This window comes from Pelobates fuscus, chromosome 5 (assembly GCF_036172605.1).
Source record: "Pelobates fuscus isolate aPelFus1 chromosome 5, aPelFus1.pri, whole genome shotgun sequence".
In the NCBI taxonomy this organism is placed as follows: Eukaryota; Metazoa; Chordata; class Amphibia; order Anura; family Pelobatidae; genus Pelobates; species Pelobates fuscus.
The window spans coordinates 190,654,002-190,677,780 of NC_086321.1; the positions used below are offsets into that span (position 1 = coordinate 190,654,002).

A 23,779-nucleotide genomic window follows, 5' to 3' on the forward strand; every position below is an offset into this window, starting at 1 on the left:
ATGCTTTTCTAATGTGACGTGTCACATTGCAAAATATAGTACATCAAAGATCTCCATAAAAGTCAAAAAGTTACAGTAAACTTTTCTGAGAAGTCGTTTAGGTATTACAAAGGCTAGCACGATGTGCCTACATTGTGTACTTTTCAATCAAGAACAAACTGAAAGCTTGAAGGAACACTATAGCTTGCTGTAGTGGTTACGGTGCCAAGAATACCCTGGCACTTCCCTAATGTAACTTGTCAAATTGCCTTACCTGGGATCTGTTACAGCCTGCAGAGAACTGGAAACAGAGCCGGACTGGCCTACCGGGATACCGGGAAATTTCCCGGTAGGCCGCCAGCCCTGGGGCCGCTTTAACATTTGGCTGCCCTGGGGCCGCTTTAACATTTGGCTGCCCTGGGGCCGCTTTAACATTTCTGTTACCCTATGCAGCCGCGCGGCCGCAGCCACAACCGCGCGGCCGCAGCAACACCTGAGCCGGCCGCTGCTGCTTCCTGTCAGCCGCCGGATGTGAGCGGCAAATGACGACATGACGTCACATCCGGCGGCTGCGCGGCGGCGGCTCTACTGAAACTGCATCACATTTTTCCCTGAGTTGTTGGAACTTGTAAAGGTAAGAATAAAGGGGTTTGGGGGACCTAATTAATTAATTAATGTATTGGGGAGGGGAGGGGAGGCCAGAGGAGGTGGTCATTAATGTATTAGGGAGGGGGGGTGGTCATTAATGTATTGGGGAGGGGGGGTGGTCATTAATGTATTGGGGAGGGGAGGGGGGGTGGTCATTCATGTATTGGGGAGGGGAGGGGGGGTGGTCATTCATGTATTGGGGAGGGGAGGGGGGTGGTCATTAATGTATTGGGGAGGGGAGGGGGGTGGTCATTAATGTATTGGGGAGGGGGTCATTAATGTATGGGGAAGGGGAGGGGGGTCATTAATGTATTGGGGAGGGGAGGGGGTCAGTAATATATGGGGGAGGGGAGGGGGGTCAGTAATGTAATCGGGAGGGGGGTGGTCATTAATGTATTGGGGAGGGGGGTGGTCATTCATGTATTGGGGAGGGGGGTGGTCATTAATATATTGGGGAGGGGAGGGGGTGGTCATTAATATATTGGGGAGGGGAGGGGTGGTCATTAATGTATTGGGGAGGGGAGGGGGGTGGTCATTAATGTATTGGGGAGGGGAGGGGGTGGTCATTAATGTATGGGGGAGGGGAGAGGGGGTCATTAATGTATGGGGAAGGGGAGGGGGGTCATTAATGCATTGGGGAGGGGAGGGGGGTCAGTAATATATGGGGGAGGGGAGGGGGGTCAGTAATGTAATCGGGAGGGGGGGTGGTCATTAATGTATTGGGGAGGGGGGTGGTCATTCATGTATTGGGGAGGGGGGTGGTCATTAATATATTGGGGAGGGGAGGGGGTGGTCATTAATATATTGGGGAGGGGGTGGTCATTAATGTATTGGGGAGGGGAGGGGTGGTCATTAATGTATTGGGGAGGGGAGGGGGTGGTCATTAATGTTTTGGGGAGGGGAGGGGGTGGTCATTAATGTATTGGGGAGGGGAGGGGGGTCAGTAATGTATGGGGGAGGGGGGTCATTAATGTATGGGGGAGGGGAGGGGGGGTCAGTAATGTATGGGGAGGGGAAGTGGGGTCATTAATGTATTGAGGAAGGGGTCATTAATGTATTGGGGGATGGGGGTGGTCATTAATGTATTAGGGAGGGGGGGTGGTCATTAATGTATAGGGGAGTGGGGTCATTAATGCATGGGGGAGGGGAGAGGGTGGTCATTAATGTATGGGGAGGGGAGAGGGGGTCATTAATGTATGGGGAAGGGGAGGGGGGTCATTAATGTATTGGGGAGGGGAGGGGGGTCATTAATGTATGGGGAGGGGAAGTGGGGTCATTAATGTATTGAGGAAGGGGTCATTAATGTATTGGGGGGGATGGGGGTGGTCATTAATGTATTAGGGAGGGGGGTGGTCATTAATGTATAGGGGAGGGGGGTCATTAATGCATGGGGGAGGGGAGGGGGGATCATTACTCTATGGGGGAGGGGGGTCATTAATGTATTGGGGAGGGGAGGGGGGTCAGTAATGTATTGGGGAGGGGAAGAAGGGGGGCAGTAATGTATTGGGGAGGGGAAAAAGGGGGGCAGTAATGTATTGGGGAGGGGAAGAAGGGGGGGGCAGTAATGTATTGGGGAGGGGAAAAAGGGGGGCAGTAATGTATTAGGGGAGGGGGGGTCAACTGTGTATTAGGGGAGGGAGGGGTCAGCAGTATATTAGAGGAGGGGGTGACAGCAGTATATTAGAGGATGGGGGGCAGCAGTACATTAGGGGGAGGGGGGTCAGCAGTGTATTAGATAGGGGGGAGAGGGGGACGGGAAAGATCTGACTTGGGAATTTGAGATGAGGCAATAATTATATTTTTTACACTTATATTTGTGGCCCAATGAATATTTTATATATATATATATATATATATATATATATATGTGTGTGTGTGTGTGTGTGTAGAAGGAAATGTAAATAGAGGGGGCTACAGGGGTGAGGGAATTATATTTGTAATATATTTATTAGGAACTGTGGAGGGAAGGGAGTTGGATGAGAGCATTAAATATTATAGCATTAAATATTATAGTTATGGGGTAGGAACGGTATTATATATTTTTGGTTTAGTGCAGGGGTAGGTAACCTTCAACACTCCCTTTGTTTTTTGACTACATCTCCATTAAGGCTTGCAAAGCATCATGGGAGGTGTAGTCCACAACATCTGGAGTGGCAAAGGATGTCTATTCCTGGTTTAGAGCATAGGTGTATAACCATTTGGCTTCCCCAGGCCAAAATAACCCCTTAAACTCTTAAAGGATCACTATAGTGTCAGGAAAACAAAGCGGTTTTCCTGACACTTTAGTGCTCTGAGGGTGCCCACACCCTCAGGGTCCCCCTCCCGTGGCCCTGAAGGGGTTAAAATTCCTTCAGTTACTTACCTTAATCCAGCGCCAGGCTCCCTCGGCGCTGGTGACCTCTCCTCCCTGTCTGACGTCAGCTCCCCCGTCCGAAGTCACTGGAGCTGAATGCGCATGGCCGCGCGCGCATTCAAAGTGTCCATAGGAAAGCATTTCTCAATTCTTTCCTATGGACACTCTGTGTGATGGAGGTGAAATGTGCCTCCAGCGTTGCAGATGCGCCTCTAGTGTCTTTCCGGAAGACAGCCACTAGAGGCTGGATTAACCGCAAATGTAAATGTAGCAGTTTCTCTGAAACTGCTATGTTTACATGTGAAGGGTTAAAACCTGAGGGACATTGCACCCAGGCCACTTCATTGAGCTGAAATGGTCTGGGTGACTATAGTGTCCCTTTAACGCTGTTACGGCGTTATATGCGTCCGCATTTTAATGGGCTGTTAAGCTGAATTCTGATGACTCCGCAATGCTATGGGGCTGGTATGTATTTTTTTCCAGGGCTGGTTTTCATACCCAGTCCGGCCCTGACTGGAAATACCTGATTAGGAGATATCATTAGCTCTCCCTGAAATGTTTGGTTTAGTTTGCAAAAAGAGCTTCTAGTTTACTGTAGTCAGTAGGGGTGGTGGAGAGTGCCAACTGTCAGCCAGATGAGAAATCAAACCATTCTAAAATGGTTTGACTACTTAAATTGGGAAAGGGCTACAGCATTCTGTAGTGGTTATAGTGCTCTGAGTGTTGATTTAGCATATTTAATTCATATTTATCCTAGAGAGAGAAAAACAAGTTTCCTTTTTTTTAGCCCTTCGGTCTTCATATACACAGATCTTCCTGATCTGTTGGAATTTTACTTAAAGGTTATCAAAGGTTGAGCAAAGCTACTTAACTCAGGATGTTTATAAAATATATATGTTATTATAATATGTGTTCTGTGATTATTATTACATTTATTATTATTATACAAAAGGTGTAAAAGATATACATCACTGTTTTGAGTTGTTATTTTTGTTTTGCTTTTTTGGGAAACTTCGATAAGTAATACAATATCCTATACGGACAGATAATTATGCACTAAAGTACTGTATGATAAACTATGAATTACTCCACTTTACTGTATATTAATTGCCTGTCTTGCCATCCCACTAATCCCACAGGTTGTCATGATCCATTAAGCGCAAAGCTTCTACAAGGTTCCTGTCCCGAAAACAGTGCATCGGATAATGTAGAATTGGTTTGCCAGATATCCAATGTCATTTCCAATAATTATCAAGTCAAATGGTTTATCAATGGTAAAGAAACAACTCTTGAAGATAAAGTTATTAAAGTTGGGCCATCCAGCTACACCAGAACAGTCAATGTCAAACAGGCGGTATGGAACAGTGGTGTCTCAGTCATGTGTCAAGTACATGATTCTGGGAACGTAGCTAATGACACCATAAGAAAATGTTCAGGTATGATATCTATTTCACTTCTACATGATATGCATTGTCTTTTATTTATATGTTTCATATCTTTGTTTCATCCTGCATTAAAAATATAAACAGACATGTAACTCTACTTACACTGCATTCTCACAAATTAAGTTGCAAACCACATCATAAGCTATATTTTTCTCATTCTAGACAGCCTTAATTGTTTTGGAATCAATGTGTTCATTATGCGTCCAACTGTTGAGGATCTTTTTGTCCATAAAATTGCTCGTATTACCTGTCTGGCATCCAATATTCCAAGTAGTACTGGCTATCAGTTTAGCTGGTTCCAGGGTGAAGAGCAAAGCTCAAACTATTCTACAGAAGACTCAATCCTAAACAAGAATGGAACCTATAGTGCATCCAGTGTTCTCACGACATCCCCCGACGCTTGGCACTCTAAAACAAAATATACCTGCACATTCACCTACGGTACGCTTCAGTCATCTCCAGTCATCAAAACCATATCCAAGGATTTAGGTGAGTTTATGGTCTGGAATGCTTAATGTGATGCAAGTACTGTACATTACACTAAATAGAACCCCAAATCAGTGCCCTGTAACCTGAACATGGTCAAGTGCCATTGAAATCTGTGTTTAAAAACAACTGAGCAATCCAAAAATTCTGGATCACTTCTGGTCCTTAATTACATAGCATAAAAGCATTGGTTGCAGAAATACCCATTTCTTTATAAATCAATACTGATACCATTTACTGGCTTGACTACAGCAATTCTAGATGCAAGCAAAGTATTAAATATTGTTATTCCAGTAGGGTAAGAATACATACAAGTACTTACTTCTGGGCATTAGGTATGATCTGCTTTCAAACATATGTTTGATAAAAAAAATATATATTTTCTTTCTAAAGGTCATACTATCCACAAATATTTATGGTGATAAAAATACAATCTTTATGAATCCAATTCCAAATAATGAACTTGTGTCATTATCTCACAGTTTGATGAAAATGCCACAAGAGAGTTGACTTTAAATATGTTTGTAAATATATATTGCATAGAGTTATCATATCCCCATGTTAGAATTTAATTTCTTAAATAAACGTACAAAACTTTAAAGAGCCACGCTAAGCACCAAAATCACTACATCACTACAGCTTACACTTGTTACATTTTTAAAGGGGCCGTAAATATATATATGGACAAACAGGACAGTTAATTTTCTTTTAACAAAGTGGGTTTTTTTTTATCTCCCTATATACATACATAAATTATCTCCCCCCCCCCCCGCCCCCTTTCCCCCCCCCCGCCCCCCTTCCCCCCCCCCGCCCCCTTCCCCCCCCCCCCCCCCCCCGAAAGAAACCTGAAGACACCTGCCCTCTAGTGGTTAAAGTCTTCAGAAAATTCTGTAAATTCTGTCTGAAAGTAGGAGTACCCAGGCCCCAGGACACTGGCAGAGATTTATCAAAGCGTTGTGTTTTGAAAAATGGTGCAAAGCACTCAAGGTGTGTCAGTCACCATGAAAACCAATTGAACCAGCAAAAGCACTCCATTGGTGACTGCACATTCATTGGTAAAGCACATATATGTTTTCACCTCTCTATAAAATCAATTTCATAACCTTACTTTAAAGAAATTTTTATTGAAATAGCTATCTGATGTTAATTGACTAATTTATTTAGCCAGACACTTTTGTGGTAAAAAAAAAAAAATGAATAATAATAATAATAATAATTAATTAATTAATTTAGCTTGCAGAATTTGGTTGTTTTATTAATGGTTTCAATTTCATAACATTAAATTATGGAATGATTATGGCAAGCTATTTGGGCCCGTATAATCAAAACGTTCGAATTTTTGATACACAGAAACCAAGTTGTTCCCACCAAGTGTTGCTGTCTTCCCACCTACACCCGAGGAGATAAGCTTAAAAGAAGGTGTCACTTTCACATGTATGGTCTCGGATTTCTATCCAATGGATGTTCACATGGGATGGAGCAAAAACGACATTGAGATTCCCAAAGGATCGTATGACACCAGTGACCCAAAGGCTGATAATAACCAGAGATACTTCGCTGTCAGCAAGATGACTGTGCCATCTACTGAATGGGATAATGATGACATGTACAGCTGTGTGGTTGGTCACGAAGCTCTCCCAATGCATTTTACAAAAAGATCCATTGACAAAAACACCGGTAAACCAACCAATGTCAATGTGAATGTCTACATGTCTGATTCCCAACTCTCTTGTCCCTAAGAATTTCTGTCAAACAACCTTCTACTGCCCCCTGCCTGCTGACGACATTTTGTTTTGTTTCAGTCCCTTGCCACAATGAATTCACTTATTTCTTGTGTGAAAATTGGAAGCAAACCTTACAACAGACCAAATAGCATTTACTAAAAAAAATAAAATACAATATCACATTTCTTTGTGATGCTCATTGTCCTTTTCCTTCTCTAATTGCTGCTGATTTTTTCTGCTTCCTATCCCTTCCATTGTTGTGTTTTTTGATCTTGTGATGTTGGTGTGTACAAATTATAAATGCTGCAATAAATTCTGGTAAGAAAATTGCTGAAGAATATATTTGTTGTAGATCCTAATGAACGTTAAGTGTTTCAAAACAAGATTTCAGTAACCAGATTATAATTTCTGCCATTTAATACATAATATATAGTTTAGGTTCTGTGCAATGCTGAAATGCTGAAAGCATTTCCTCTTGGTTTGTAGAAAAATACGTATGTCATTGCTATAAATTCTATTAAAGGGACACTCTTCCTTTTTTGCCTAAAGTAAATAATGCATTAATATCCCTGCTGGACCTCCTGTAATGTAATTTGGCAAATGTCTGTGATTTCTCAGACAATTGTGGGCTCCAATTTAAAGGAATAATTGAACAATGTACATGTTTATATCTTTTCATGAGCGAATCCCAACTTAAGCCAGTGGAAGCTACTCAAGCATGTATTATGTAGCTGCTTATATCTCACCATCAAAAATAATTAACAGATTGTGCAAGTACACTGAAGTCACCATTCTTCTCTTCAATATTTTTCAAGGGATATGGCGTATGTGTGGTTCCCATTTACTTGAGTGGAAGAATGTTGCCCATGCACATGCCTGTCTATTTGGTTTTATTTTTAATGCATCAGAATATACAGGTCTCCAGTTTAATTCAGATGACTAGAATGCCCCTTTAATATCTTCTAAATGATCTGTCTAACAATTTTCTATATTTAAATACAGATTCAAACATAACGCTAATATGAGTATATATGCTTGTATGGGATAAACTCACAACAGGGTAAATGACAACTGACAAGTCAACTAAATTGCAAAATGTAAGCCAAAACAACAAACAAAATGCTAACTTGCCATAAACAGTTAAGTGGCTTTTAGCTACAAATCACTGCAGTTTACTGTTTAATTCATACACCTTTATAGTTTTATTATGACGAGGCCATTAAATTCTTCCACATATTATTAGCCATGTTATTAGATTTTAGGGTTTCCTTAAATTATAATGTTCAGTGTTGCATGTCAGTGCATAAATTGAAAGTTTCGAATACACCCTTTCCCCTGGATTTTTCATTACAGATAAAAGAGATTCATAAAACCTTTTTATATATATCTTCTTACAAAACAAGCTTAAACACAATTATTTTATTACCTTTCACTAAAGAAACAATGATTACCCAAGCACAGAAAATGAATAGGCAGAATTCACATATCGGGCACCTATAGGCACTAAATTCTGAGGTCCCCTCAATTGCCCCCAAATATCCAGTTTTCTGAGCTTAATCCGTGATTTGGGGAATGCCCAAGAAAATGAGGAAGAACATTTCTATCTACCTTTATCAAATAAAACAAAAATGCATTTACAATGCAACAAATGAAAATTATATCAAAATATACTTAAAAGCAGAAATTGTACTTTTAGTAGTCATAGCAGGTGGTCTTAGTAGACAGACACCTGTATGCACTTTCCAACACTGGCTGCTGGCAAATTTGGTCCTTGTAATGTTTCTTCCCCTTGTTTGACACTTCTCTAACTCATCAAAACTTAGTATGTGTAGGTCATTTTTTTAATGAACAGGTCAAATTTTATCTGATTTTATAATCTGGAAAGACATATTATGACCAAAGATAATTGCACTTCAACCCGACCCAGAGTGGCAAAGCAAACTTTGCTGACTACATATATTAATTTCTCATTTATAAATAGCATTGAAACCCCAAACAAAGCCTTTATTATCTAGATCAGTAGTTCCCAAACCAGTCCTCAAGTACCCCTAACAGTCCAGGATTTAGGTATTACCCAGTTGTGTCTAAGGTGATTTTAGAAAAAAAAAAAACTTTAACCCCTTAAGGACCAAACTTCTGGAATAAAAGGGAATCATGACATGTCACACATGTCATGTGTCCTTAAGGGGTTAAACACAACACGGTAATCCCTAAATCCTGGACTGGTAGGGGGTCCTTAAGGAATGGGTTGGGAACCCTTGCTCTAGATTAAATGTCACATACTAACATATTAATAAATAGGTATTGCATCTCATTCAATATAAGCTTACAGCCTGTAAAGTTATAGTTGTATAATAAAAAATCAAGTAATCAAGCATATGGAAGCAAGGTAGCAATAATGTTTTTCAGGTAACATTCAGACAATCCAGTGCAGTAATACTGAGAAATGAATTAGGAAAACCATAGGGAAATAACATACTTAATCATTGCACCTTTTAACTGTGCAATTTTAATTTGATCATTTGTAGTGCCCTTTCATTCTGAGTTTCATCATTCTTTTTAAATTTGACTCATTCAAAATACGGCTATTCCATCACCAAGCTTTACTGGATATCAAGCTAATTGAGCAAACACAGAGCAGGTAGTAATGATGGTGGGCTGAGGTCCAGCAGATGAGATCATTAGATCTTCTGAGAAGATGATTATTATTTACTTCTATCTCCGGTGCCAACCAAGTGTCTGGCATTATAGATAGTAGCACAGTATGGCCAGACATCATCCACTGCAGATCATGGGTAGTATGTTAGTGGCATCGTCTGAAACTCTCCCTAATTCTCCTAACCATAATTGCACTCATTGCAATTCTCCTACTCCTATTTCTGGAATCCTGTAACTTAAAAATGTGTTGTTGTTGTTGTTGTTGCTGTTGCTGTTGTTGTTGTTCATTGAATTACCCAGGCCTATTTTATCAAGACTGATCCTGCTTTCCTTCTTGGAATAGTGGAATAGAGCCCACCACTGTAATTGCCCTTGTGCATCCACAGCCAAGAACAATTACTGCATCACCACAGTTGTTTTCACCTTTGTGAAAATGCATATTTCAAATATAGTTTGACAAAGATAGAGCGATCAAATCATTGATCACATGTTATCCCCAAGAATTGCATTAATTTATTAACATTAGTAGTAAAGTTTTAGATGACCACATCTCTGTCTCTGCTGGTGTAATCGGGCAAAATAAATAAACATAAATATAAGGAATGTGGCACATTTCGAAACATTTTTAAACAACTCATAAAAGGCACTTTCACCCTCCACTTTATTGACAAATGGATGGACAGTAAAGTGACATTTATTCAATAAGTGACATTTATTGAAAACAAAGTGCATCCTGTATGAAATATCATGCTCTTACAGTCCACTAATATGGCATGCATGAGGTATATAGCTCGTAATAATATAAAAATAAATAAAAAAAAAATCTACACATGGCTCTCAGCTACACCAACATACTAGTATTTTCATAACATGTGAATGTAAATGAAAACAATAAGTGAACTTTTTTAATTCTGTCTAAAGTATTTTGATGAATTTATTCATAATATTCATCAGCCTATCGTAAATTAAAATACATAAAACATATCTTAAAAGTCGCACCCCAAATCAGCATGAAATTACCCAAAAAACATTAAAGTTGTTGTTCTACTTAATGTGCAAATAAGACACGTCCGTATAGCAACTATCAGGTTTCATTACAGCTACTCATTAGCAGGTGCACTTGACGTAATTCAGAAATTAGGTGCGACTTGTTTCTAAGAGGTTTTCAGTTTTGTATGGGGAACTGAAAATCAAAGATTGTGAAACAATATGTTTCTGTTTAATTTTAAAGAACACCTGAGAGCTCCCACCCATGATCTTTTCACAGAAAGATTACATTACAATTCTTAACTTAATTTCCTTTTGTGTTATGCTCCAAATAATTAAATTACTTGTTCATTGTCCTTTTACCATGAAAGGGGCAGTTGAACTAACTTGTTTTACGGCATTACTTTTAGGAATCTTTGTTTATATCAACAAAATAATCCACTAACAATAGAATGGTTAAATATTATATTAATTTAAGGATTTGCTAGACTAAACCAAAAAGTGTTAATTGATTCTAAACAACTGTAAATGTATTTAGGAAAATAGATAATAAATTATCTATTACAGCCAGTACATTCACTGACATATCTGACGATGTTATATTGGTTAATATAGATTAAGGAACAGCGCACACATAAAAATACATTTCTAAATTCTATAAGGCAAATTAAAATTAACTATTTCAGCAAACAAATATGGGCATTCAATTCCACCATATGGTCATCTTGTGTTAAGCCCACCACTAAATCACACTCCCCCAATATCTGTGGACCCTACACTAATTCCAATGTGGGAGACAAATGAAATAGTGCTAGATGTTATAGTAGTTGGAAGGCTATGCTTACAATGTTCACGTTCCGTTCAATACATACAATTTGAAAGTCCCTCATCAATTACTGACCATTCCCAGTTTAGTGTATAACCCTGATTAGGTTGGATTAGGTGTCCTCTCTTGGACACTGAGAATACTACATTATTAGTGCAATCAATGCAGAATGTATTCTCTAATTTTCTCTAATACATAATGCTCTGTGACATTTGATTTGCCAACTGATATTTATCACCATGGTACCCTTCATATTACTGTATTTAAACAGGTTAAAGCACTGAGGCTAGTGGTGTTGTGCAGAGAGGCACTGAGGCTAGTGGTGTTGTGCAGAGAGGCACTGAGGCTAGTGGTGTTGTTGAGAGAGGTATTGAGGCTAGAGGTGTTGTGCAGAGAGGCACTGAGGCTAGAGGTGTTGTGGAGAGAGGCACTGAGGCTAGTGCTGTTGTGGAGAGAGGCATTGGGGCTAGTGGTGTTGTGCAGAGAGGCATTGAGGCTAGTGGTGGTGTGCAGAGAGGCACTGAGGCTAGTGGTGTTGTGCAGAGAGGCACTGAGGCTAGTGGTGTTGTGCAGAGAGGCTTGAAGACTATGGTGAGGCCTAATAGAAAGCAGTTGTTGTTGGGGGATTCCATCATAAGAGGTGTGGAGATGGACAATGGTGGTCTTGTGAGGTGTCTTCCCGGTGCTACTGCTCACAGAGACAGGAGGCGTATCTGTAATATTGTTAAGCAAGCAAAGCAGGAAGGGGAATTGGATGTACTTGTCCATTTAGGGACAAATGACTTGGCTTGCAATGAGGTTTCAGAGGTTAAGGAAGTTTTTAGTGTTTTTGCCAATGATATACGGCAGGTTGCTTCCACACTGTCATTCTCTGAAGTTCTGCCTGTGCATAACACTCAGAATGACAGGCGGAAGCGTATTAGGGACTTTAACTTGTGGCTTGGTGAATGGTGTCGGGAGCAAGGATTTGGCTTTATTGCTCATGGTAGCTCTGTTTGGAATGGAAATAAACTGTACAAAAAAGATGGTTTGCATCTTTCTCAAAAGGGAACAAATGTTCTCAGTGAGCAGTTCAGAGGTTTTGCTAGGATGTATTTAAACTAGGAGGGGGGGGCAAAAGGGTGATAAAACATCAATCCAATTGTCCCCCAAAACAAGGACAGAAGGTGCCTGTTGCAAGTGTGTTAAAAAATGATAAGCTTAGAGTCATGTCTACAAATGCTCACAGTTTAGGGAATAAGATCCATGAACTTGTGGCAATAATGGCAACTGATAGTGTAGATTTAGTCGCTGTTACTGAGACATGGTATAATGAGAAAAATGACTGGGACATAGCAATACCACGGTACTCTTTATATAGAAAAGACAGGGAAGGCAAGAAAGGGGGATGGGTGGCCCTGTATGTGAAGGATAGCATAAAATCTAGCCTAATAAAGGTTAGTGAGACGAACATAGAGTCCGTTTGGGTTACGTTACAATTTGGTAATCACACAGTAATTCGTGTAGGTGTGATTTATAGGCCCCCAGGACAAATTGAAGAGTTAGATAATCTACTAGTTGAAGAAATAGCTAAAATGACAATGAAGGGGGAAGTTATCATCATGGGTGACTTTAATCTTCCTGATGTGAATTGGAAAACAAAAATAGCTACTTGTGCCAGGAGCACACACATTCTAAACTCCCTACTGGGATTGTCTCTAAAACAGGTCGTTGAGGAGCCAACTCGTAAAGAGGCCATACTAGATTTAGTGTTAACAAATGGAGATTTGGTATCAGATATTACTGTAGGTGAAAGTTTAGGATCCAGTGATCATCAGTCAGTGTGGTTTAATATAAGAACAGTGACTGTGAGTCACACCACACAAAAACAAAAGTTTTAGACTTTAGAAAAACTTTTCTAAAATTAGAATATGTGTAAAGCAGTCATTATCAGACTGGAGCAACTTAAATGGAGTCCAAAAGAAATGGGATTATTTAAAAGCTGCACTACTGAAGGCAACAGAAAATTGCATTAGGCTTGTCAGTAAAAGCAAAAAATTCAAGAAACCACTGTGGTACTCCTCAGATGTGGCCAAAATAGTAAAAAACAAAAAGTTAGCATTTCGTAATTATAAAAAAACCCAGAAAGAGGCTAAGCAAGTTATAAGAGCTTCCAAATCACACACAGAAGAGAAAATAGCACAGGCAGTAAAAAAGGGGGAGAAAACTTTTTTTAGATACATAAATGAGAAAAGAAAAGTAAAACAAGGATTAGTTAGATTAAAAACAAAAGATGGAAGGTATGTAGATGAGGATAAAGGTCTAGCTGACTGCCTCAATGAATATTTTTGTTCGGTATTTACAGCTGAAAATGAAGGAAAGGGACCTCCGTTAAGAAAAAGGATAAATGAGTCATTTATTACACGTGAGTTTACAGAGGAAGAGGTTCTATTTCAACTGTCAAAAGTAAAGACAAATAAGTCAATGGGACCTGATGGAATACACCCAAAGCTATTAAAAGAGCTTAGTGGTGTACTAGCAAAACCATTAACAGATTTATTTAACCAATCATTGTTAACAGGAGTAGTCCCAGAAGATTGGAAGTTAGCGAATGTTGTGCCCATTCACAAGAAAGGTAATAGGGAGGAGTCGGGCAACTATAGGCCAGTAAGCCTTACTTCAGTAGTGGGGAAAGTGATGGAAACCATGTTAAAGGATAGGATTGTTGAACATCTAAAAACACATGGGTTTCAAGATCAGAGACAACATGGGTTTACTTCAGGGAGATCATGCCAAACTAATCTTATTGATTTTTTTGATTGGGTAACTAAAATTATAGATCAGGGTGGTGCAGTAGACATTGCTTACCTAGATTTCAGTAAGGCTTTTGACACTGTTGCACATAGAAGGCTTATCAATAAACTGCAATCTTTCAGTTTGGATTCCAATATTGTTGAATGGGTAAGGCAGTGGCTGAGTGACAGGCAACAGAGGGTGGTAGTCAATGGAGTATATTCGAAGCTTGGGCTTGTCACCAGTGGGGTACCTCAGGGATCTGTACTTGGACCCATTCTCTTTAATATTTTTATTAGTGATATTGCAGAAGGTCTTGATGGTAAGGTGTGTCTTTTTGCGGATGATACTAAGATATGTAACAGGGTTGATGTTCCAGGAGGGATAAGCAAAATGGCAAGTGATTTAGGTAAACTAGAAAAATGGTCTGAGTTGTGGCAACTGACATTTAATGTGGATAAGTGCAAGATAATGCATCTTGGACGTAAAAACCCAAGGGCGGAGTACAGAATATTTGATAGAGTCCTAACCTCAACAGCTGAGGAAAGGGATTTAGGGGTGATAATTTCTGATGACTTAAAGGTAGGCAGACAATGTAATAGAGCAGCAGGAAATGCTAGCAGAATGCTTGGTTGTATAGGGAGAGGTATTAGCAGTAGAAAGAGGGAAGTGCTCATGCAATTGTACAGAACACTGGTGAGACCTCACTGGGAGTACTGTACACAGTACTGGAGACCATATCTTCAGAAGGATATTGATACCTTAGAGAGAGTTCAAAGAAGGGCTACTAAACTGGTTCATGGATTGCAGGATAAAACTTACCAGGAAAGGTTAAAGGATCTTAACATGTATAGCTTGGAGGAAAGACGAGACAGGGGGGATATGATAGAAACATTTAAATACATAAAGGGAATCAACAAAGTAAAGGAGGAGACTATATTTAAAAGAAGAAAAACTACCACAACAAGAGGACATAGTCTTAAATTAGAGGGACAAAGGTTTAAAAATAATATCAGGAAGTATTACAGACTAGATGGGCCGAATGGTTCTTATCTGCCGTCACATTCTATGTTTCTATGTTTCTATGTTATTGTGTATGAATTCCTATAGGTACGATGTAGACATTAAGGTTGGCCATACTAAGCTTGCTTAGCTAACTGTTCTGTTCTTCCACCAGGTAAAATCATTACAGTAGACATAGACGACGGAAAAAAATTGGATGAACCACAGGAAGATAATTTGGAGGTATCAGCAACGTTTGTGTCCTTGTTCATTCTTAGCCTGGCATATAGTGTTACTGTAACTCTGTTTAAGGTAAGATATATTGTCCTGCTTACAGTATTTTATTACTCAATATCCGATACCATATACATTTTAACAACACCAATAATGGCTTACCCCATACATCTATATAGATTAAGACCTTATGTTAGGTCACATGCACTATAATGAGACATACTTTTGTGTGCACTAGCATGTTATTTATACTGCTATTTAACAAGATGTCCTATTGTATACTCTATATATGTGCACAATAGAAGATGCCTCTCATAAGATATAGATGTTAAGTCCCTCTCATACAAACCTACTCTAGATCTCTCTTATACAAACATACACTAAACCTCTCTCACACAATGCACACATTAGGTCTCTCTCATACAATACATGCTGGAGATTCCTCTTATACAATACAAACTCTAGATATCTCTTCTATGTCCCCTTTTCTGAACATTATTGTAATACTACATACCAAAGACATAATTTTATTCATGAATCAGACAGAGTTCTGAGGTTTTCTTTCATAAAATGCTTCAGGCTATTTTACCATAAAAACTAAATGAACACTATATACATTAAACTCAGCTTCTATTAAATCATTTTATAAACAGCACTGAATAGACTTTCACTATGCAATCTCTAGACTTATTCTGTAATAGTACAAACATAGTACAAAATAGTACATATACTATGACTATTGTCACAAATAATTTAAACAATGGAAATAACTTGAATTGTCGTAAGTTAATAAATTTAACAAATTTGAGTGTCATTGAAATCACAGAGATAATAACTGAGTCTGTTTTTGTTTTGTCTAGGTGAAATGAAATTGACCCCCCTTACCCATCATCCTTTGAACCTTCCGCAAGCAGTGATGATTTGTCTCAAACTAATTATGCTAACTTTATATATTTGAATGATTAGTCAATGTGGTGTCTCATTTATGTTAATAAAATTAAATAAAACTCCAATGTTTGAGTATATGTATATTTATTTCTAGTTATTCAATATTTGATCTATCTAATCAATGTAATATGACAACTCAACTCCATTTTGATTTATCCAACCAATGATGGACATGAGAGTTACATAATTCATTCTTTCAGGTATTTTGCACTAAGTTTGGAAAGAGAATGCTCCGCTTGGGCACTTCTGTATCACACGTACCACTAGCTGAAGTACATTTCCTCGATGTACTATTTAAATTATATTAAAACTAGCGGATTTATCATATTATATTTTATATATATTTTATATTCAAAACAAATAGTAAACACTATATACATTTAATCAAGATAATTAATCATGGTTGTTCTAATGAGATTAAGGGGATGATTATTAGAGCAAAGCTCCAAATGTCTTTGAATTCTAAATACATGAGTCGTACCAAACAGGAATAAGTCTAATTGAATCTATGAAAGTGTGGCAAGATTGCATTTTCAAAATATTTTAGTTAATATACAATAAGGATTATATTGCCCATAAATAATATTATTACACAAAGTATAATGTTTTATAAAGCAAACAAAACTAGTAGACTGTTTTTGTAATAATGTGCAGATTAATTACACAATCATTATACTGAGAAAATATAAAAATCCTCATGCTAGCAATATGTTTGGGTTCCAATCCAGATGTCTGAAGAGATCACCTTTTAACCAGAAGTATCAGCCTCTCATTAATTTAAGTTTAAATAAATACTGGCCTGGAGGATATGTCCATACACTTAATTTTGGTGTCTATTACCTTGCAAAAGCAACAATATTATATGGTACTTTGGCGGAACCAAACTACCCCATGTAATTATGCAACAAAATATTTTAGAACATTTATCTGATGGGTTTATAAAACCAATTCTAATATTACCTTGGGATTGCACAGAAATAAACATATAGGGTATTGACTCTCCTTCCGTCTTGGTACTGCTAACAATCCTGGATTTAATTGTAATCCAAATTTGATGAATTGTGTATATCTGTAATAAGTATCAGTATACACGTTTAACTGTTGGGAGTTCTTAAGAACTGGCTAAGCAGTAGGTGCTATAAAAGTACATTGTACCTAAATCACTTATACTTTTTAATCATTGCCTAAACAATTCAAACAAAGCTCTGCCACAAAGGTTACATTATATATTTTCTAGAAAACAAACAGACTAAGAGAATGTAATATAAATAGAAACATGGCACAACTACACTACTATACTATACAGTATTTTAATCCACTAACTCAAACAAATCTTGTGATAAAGTAGATTTACTTATGTTTAATCTTGTTTTTAGAATCTTGATTTCTTCTTTTTTTCAGTATTATTAATTAGATAATTTTCGGTTTACTTTTAGTATCATAGCCATTACAGCTCCCTGTAGTGGCTATGATACCATTCCCTGGTAAGGGGGCAAATCTGGCTTCTGCAAAGCTGCAACATTTATCTATGTTTCTATGTTTCTATTTGATTATGTTGGTTATTCATTGGCTGAGAGCATCCACTGATGAATTAAAATGAATTAAATAAATTAATTATACTCTGTGCAAGGACTAGGCACAGAATTGAAATTTTTTGTCTGGCTAACAATGCAGCCAAGGATGGAGCTAAAAAGTTTAAAACTTACCTAATTTCCAGCGCCGCACTGGTCCACCAGCACTGGCCCCCTTTGTCACATCATCAAAATGGCCAATTTTAGCCAATCCAATGCTTTCCCATTTGGCCAATCAGGACCTCCTCAATCAACTGAATCAATGCATCTCTATGAAGAAAATTCAGCTTCTCCATGCAGAGCGTGGGGACGCTGAACGTCAGAGCTGCTTACTGCGCAGCCCTGAGCCAGGAAGCCCCTCCAGTGTCCATCTAAGGAGTGGCCACTTGGAGGTGTCCCTAGGGGCAATGTAAACACTGTCTTTTCCCTGAAAAGGCAGTGTTTACATGAAAATGCCTGAAGGGAGCTATTATACTCACCAGAACAACTAGATTAAGCTGTAGTTGTCCTGGTGACTATAGTGTCCCTTTAATAATAAGGTAATGATTCTTACAAAATGGATGATAACTAGACATGTGCACAATTTCACAAATGGCAACAGATAATTACCAATTGCTGTTAGTGAAAGCCATTCGCTAAGTAGAAGCCAAAAGCTCCCATTATTTGCTGTGAGAGCTATAATCCACTAATTGGCTTTTGTCTTCTGACTGGTTTCCTACCCTGTTGCTGCTCATGACCTAACCACAAAATCTTAACACTAGGCTCTGTGTTCCATCATATTGGAAGATACATGTATTTTTCCAAGCCTGGCACTATGTTATACCAGCCAGTTGTTACTTGCTTGTTGCCACTTGCCACGCAAGTCATACTCAGATGTGTGTTTCGATGCTTTACCAGCAGGTCACTAATGTGCGAGTGGTTGAGACCTGTACTAGTAGCTGTTATTAGTGATAGACTACAAATATTATGCAAGAAGGTTGGAAATGTGGTAGTAATTTGTTGCTGCTATAAGCTTGTGACTGTTGTTAATTGTGGCACATATTTACTGATTAGGCTGGGAATATGCCCTCAGTTAATCATACTTCCCAACAACTGGCAGAGGAAAATCAGGAAGAGTGTGCAGGGCCCGTCCGCTGACAAGCTCCTTAAACTGCCCTCAGCATTCAAGGCCACGCATGATGCGCTGCTAAAAATGTTCACTGCATGGTCCTAACACCCATTTCACAGCTCAAGCGTATCTAAGGATGCACTAATGCTGTGCTGCTTGGAGACAATTTCCTGGTTTGCCCAGATACAAACAACAGGGAACAGAAGCGGAACTGAACCACAAAAGTGGGAATGTCTCAGCAAAAGCAGGACAGTTAGGAGACCTGGTCAATTAATCATTTCAGAGTATTCTGCTCCAGAACTAAATAATCAGGTCAATAAATACCATCACATGATCATGTAACTATTTGGCTGTTAAATGGTTGAATGGGAAATATGGCCACCCTTGCATAGGTGGTATTCCTTACAACTTTAGGGACTTTAGAGGACATTCAATAAAGGTTAATCATTGTCAAAAAGAAATTATTATTTTAACTATATAAGAAACAAGAAGTTGAGAATCTATTCTCATAAAGGTAGTGGCACCAAAACTAACACCTGTTATCTAGATATAAATGAAACTACAGAAAAAAAAGAGCTAAAAGGGAACTGAAACTCCTATAACATTATTCATCTTAACAAACATTCTTCTCTCTAGCAAATCAGCCTTAAATGTCTAATATAATGAAAAGTATATCACATTTAAAAACAAAAACACACACATATATTTATGTAATGTACATAATGATGAAAGAATTATAGAACATAATATGAAAAAACAAGGGTTGCAAAGTTTTTTCTGTACAGTTTGTTTGAAACTGTACAGAAATACAATGAAATTTACAATAACATTAAGACTCTGCTAAAAAAAAATTACAACATTTTAAACGTGATTAAAACAAATGGATAAAAAAAAAAAGAACTCTAGCTCATAAAATGCCAGGTAGCCTAAAATTCTGACCTCCAGTAGAGCCGGAAGCAGTACAAAGTCAACTCATTGACTGAGAGCTTCAGCTGAATGCTCACAGGTTCCATAGTGGTTATGGTGCTTGATGTATTCCATTAAATGAAACATTCCAGTATATGACTATTTTATTGACTAGCAAGTCAATTTCATGTATGTATCCATCTATTTAGCTATACATACACAAACATACATACACACAAACATCCATACACACACACACATAAAAGAAGGTAACCTAGTGGAGCGCTAAATTTAAACTACAGATCTTCAATTATTGTTTAAGTTGTTTAAATTTAGTATTCCACTAGGTTTATGTGAGAGGGTTAATATCACTCAGTTCTAACACGTGTTAAGGGTACTAACACGTGTGTTGTAGCTGCTATATAATATATTTTTTCATTGACTATATTATAAGCGCCTTTTATTTGCCCAGAGCACCTTTTTGGTTTTGCACTATCCGTAAAAAACACAAACATCCATACAAACACGCCATTACATTCATACACACACACATATCCACATGCATTCATACACATACTCAAATTCATACACACACATTCATACACATACTCAAATTTATACACACACACAAACACACTCACCCATTTGATTTAATTTAGATCTTAATCCCTGGTTGCCAAATGTTTGCTGATTGCACAGCTACCTGCAGCTCTGTACTGTGACTAGTGCTGGGGTGCTGTTACATCCCAGCTCCTGGCATTAGTAAAGGGTGGCAAGGGATCTGTGCAGCCATAGTATAATTTACTGTAATCTTCTAGTATATAAATTCATGCCCAAACTATACCTTGTTAATTAATTTTTTTCAGTGAAGCCTGGTGGGATTTGAGGCTTGTACTCTGTGATCCCTAAACTAGCTGATGCAGTCTAAAGTACTATGGGGTTATGTATGAGACTTATTGGGTTGGAACTGAACTGGTAACTGAAGAGCAACCCAACAGCTCCCTTGCCACCCGCAAGTTCTCCTCAATTGAATTTGCAGAACAGGCACAAGATACACAGCATCGCCACCAGTATGCAGATACCTGCTCTGGCAAGAGAGGGGTGCACCTGCCGCCACCTCTCACCTCGGCAGCCTGCTCTCAGTAAGAACACGAGTGTCCAGCAATTTCTAAGTCTTTCTATGGATTCCCAAAAGATTGGAGGTCTGGGCTTTGACTGAAATATTCTAACACATTCAGGTTTTTGGTTTTAATTTTAACCACTCTCATATAGCTTTAACTGTGTGCCTCAGCCTCATGTATGGTACTGACAATGATAAAGCTTTTCTTCTGGAATTTTACTCAATTTATCACCATATATTTGCAATGAAATCTGATCAAATCCTCAGTACCTGTTAATGCAAAGCATCCACAGAACATGCTATGAACATCAAGCTTCACAGTGGAGTGTTGACTTGGCACCACACACACAATGTTGCTTTATGGCTTAAAACATGCACAACATCAGACCAGAAAACCATTTGCCACATGTTTGCTGTATCTTCCTCATACAGCAAATTCAAAATAGGATTTGTAGCAGTGGTTTTCTGTCCATGAATACTAACTATGTGGGACACCTGGGTTTTAGCTGGGTGGTTTCTTCTGAGTAACTAGTGGAATCTTGGTTGCTAATCTGTCTAATTCCTTCCTTTCTGCTCACTGATTTTTGGGTGACAGCATTCTCTAGACAATTTTCTACTTCTTTTCATAAATATGATATACTTTTATAACCAATGTGCTGGTTTAGGAACCTCATGGGCCAAGAGTGGAAAATTACCATGGGCCTAGTTATGAAATTTTAATTTGTGATTCTTGTGTGTTGTCCATAGATCATGAGCCTGAACTCCACCTGCAACTGGACTTAGCAGCCATATATAAAACCTTTCACATGTGCATAGACCGGGAATATATAGCATATAAAGTCGATCTTCACAAGCAGGCTAAGACACAGAGAAATCCCTTGAGAGAGCAAGGTACACGAAGTCACTGTCATGGGCTACATGGAACCCCACCTATCTTTACCGTGTGCAGTTTTGGCATTAAGCAAAGATAATCCCTTTCCATGTCAGATTCAGATTTGTAAAAACAGTGTCATAATATAAGTTGCTCAGCCTATCCAGGAATGATACATGTCCCTCCCTGACTACATGCTGTGGATATGGAACTGAGCAGAGCCATGCATCAGCTTACCACATTAAAAAAACAACTAAATAAATAAATATAAAGTCAAGCAGCTTGGACCTATTGCAATGTGTGGGGCTGGAGCTTCAACTACATCTACTACATCTACTATCATCTACTATCTACATACAATATAATGCTATTAAAATACAAGCAAAAGCTTTTATAAATAAATAATCGACATGATATCTGGCTTCTCATATACAGAGCTCTAAACTCAGTACTGAGCTTCCCTCAGTTATAGTATAGTTTTTAATGTGTTACATAAGCATTGAATAGAGTAAAGAGAATGAATCAGGCCAACATGTTTCTTAACGACAAAATGGAAGGGTCATCAACAATTCAAGTAACTGATGCCTCATAGGTACTTTGGTGCTAGCCTGTGTACATATGTGTGAAACGACACACAGGCTGTTTGCTCACCACAGCTGTATGTAAACATTTTCTGACATCTTTGTTAAAGGACAACTGTCATCTAATTTTTTTTTTTTAGGAAATTTCACTTTTTTATCTGACTGAGCAGGAATGTTGAATGAAATTCTACTGTTATTTGAACAACATCTGCTCAACCTAACTTGCTGCTGCAGATTCACACAGATGAGTTGCTGCAGGCAAGCTAGGTTGAGCAAAAGTCAGTCAGATAAAAGTAGAATCTGACCCACCATGGCTTTTCAGCAATATAAAAAGTGATTTTTTTTTCTCAATATATATATAAAATTTTACTTTAGTTAAATGTAATAAGTTTTTACAAAAATACAAATGAAGATTTGATCACAGTTGTCCTTTAAATCATTTCCTTAATATAATATTACTATCTGCTTGTATTAAAGGACCACTATAGGCACCCAGACCACTTCAGCTTAATGAAGTGGTCTGGATGCCTGGTCCAGCTAGGATTAACCCTTTTTTCTGTAAACATAGCATTTTCAGAGAAACTAGGGTTAATTCAGCCTCTAGTGGCTGTCTCATTGACAGCCGCTAGAGGGCTTCCGCGCATGTCACTGTGATTTTCACAGTGAGAAGACGCCAGCGTCCATAGGAAAGCATTGTGAATGCTTTCCTATGGACTGGCGGCACATGCGCATTCAGCCGGTGACAGAAGAAGAGGGAGGAGAGGAGGAGGAGAGTCCCCCGCCCGGCGCTGGAGAGCCCGGCGGGAGGGGGACCCTGCGGGTGGGGGCACCCTCCGGGCACTATAGTGTTAGAAAAACAAGTATGTTTTCCTGGCACTATAGTGGTCCTTTAATATGTTTACTTATTGCTTATAGTCATTATTACTACTAAGAGCAATTATCACAGGATGACATGATGGAGTAAGTTTCCCGAGTCAGGCTCTGTGGCTCAACAATATGTGAGCTGATGTGTATTAATGCAGTTACTTATATTTTCCATTACAACAAGGGAATAGTGTGCTTAAAAAAGGCACTAATAACAAATAATGATTTTGACTTATATTAGGGGGGAAAAAAAGACAAAAGCTTCTCCCACTTTAAGTAGGTGTTTCCCAAAACTCCCAAAACTCAACACTTAATAACTTCAGTGAAAATAAAAAACATGTAGTGATAAGTGAAACAAAATACAAATACCTCTACAGTAGTGTTTTGTGATATTTATGTTTTTCAGTGTTTAACAGAATCAGACTGTCAAACAAAATAACATACAACTGAAACCAGTTCAATACACGAATAAATAAATCTCCCACCTAAGTGTATCCCCCCAAAGTACACACCACTGAAAACAACCCATATAAAGTGTGGAGTGTTCTAATTAGATATCGGGGGGGAGGGGGGGGACAATCTTAATATATAATTCTCTTATATAATTAAGTAACATTTAAAAAAATGTATGATTACCATGTGGATTATAAGTTATAAGTGCATGCAATTTCAAACACTATTCTGGCTTAATGTAAG

At 38.5% G+C, this 23,779-nt stretch overlaps 1 gene segment (V, D, J or C); it reads left to right on the forward strand.

The window, feature by feature from the left end:
- The window catches only part of LOC134611216 (Ig alpha chain C region-like), a 280,513-nt gene extending 273,551 nt beyond the window's left edge, over positions 1-6,962 (forward strand). Inside the window, 3 exon segments of the C gene segment in view lie at positions 4,120-4,416; positions 4,588-4,914; positions 6,262-6,962. Of these exon segments, the coding sequence occupies positions 4,359-4,416; positions 4,588-4,914; positions 6,262-6,650 (774 nt within the window).
- The last annotated feature ends 16,817 nt before the right edge of the window (positions 6,963-23,779 follow it).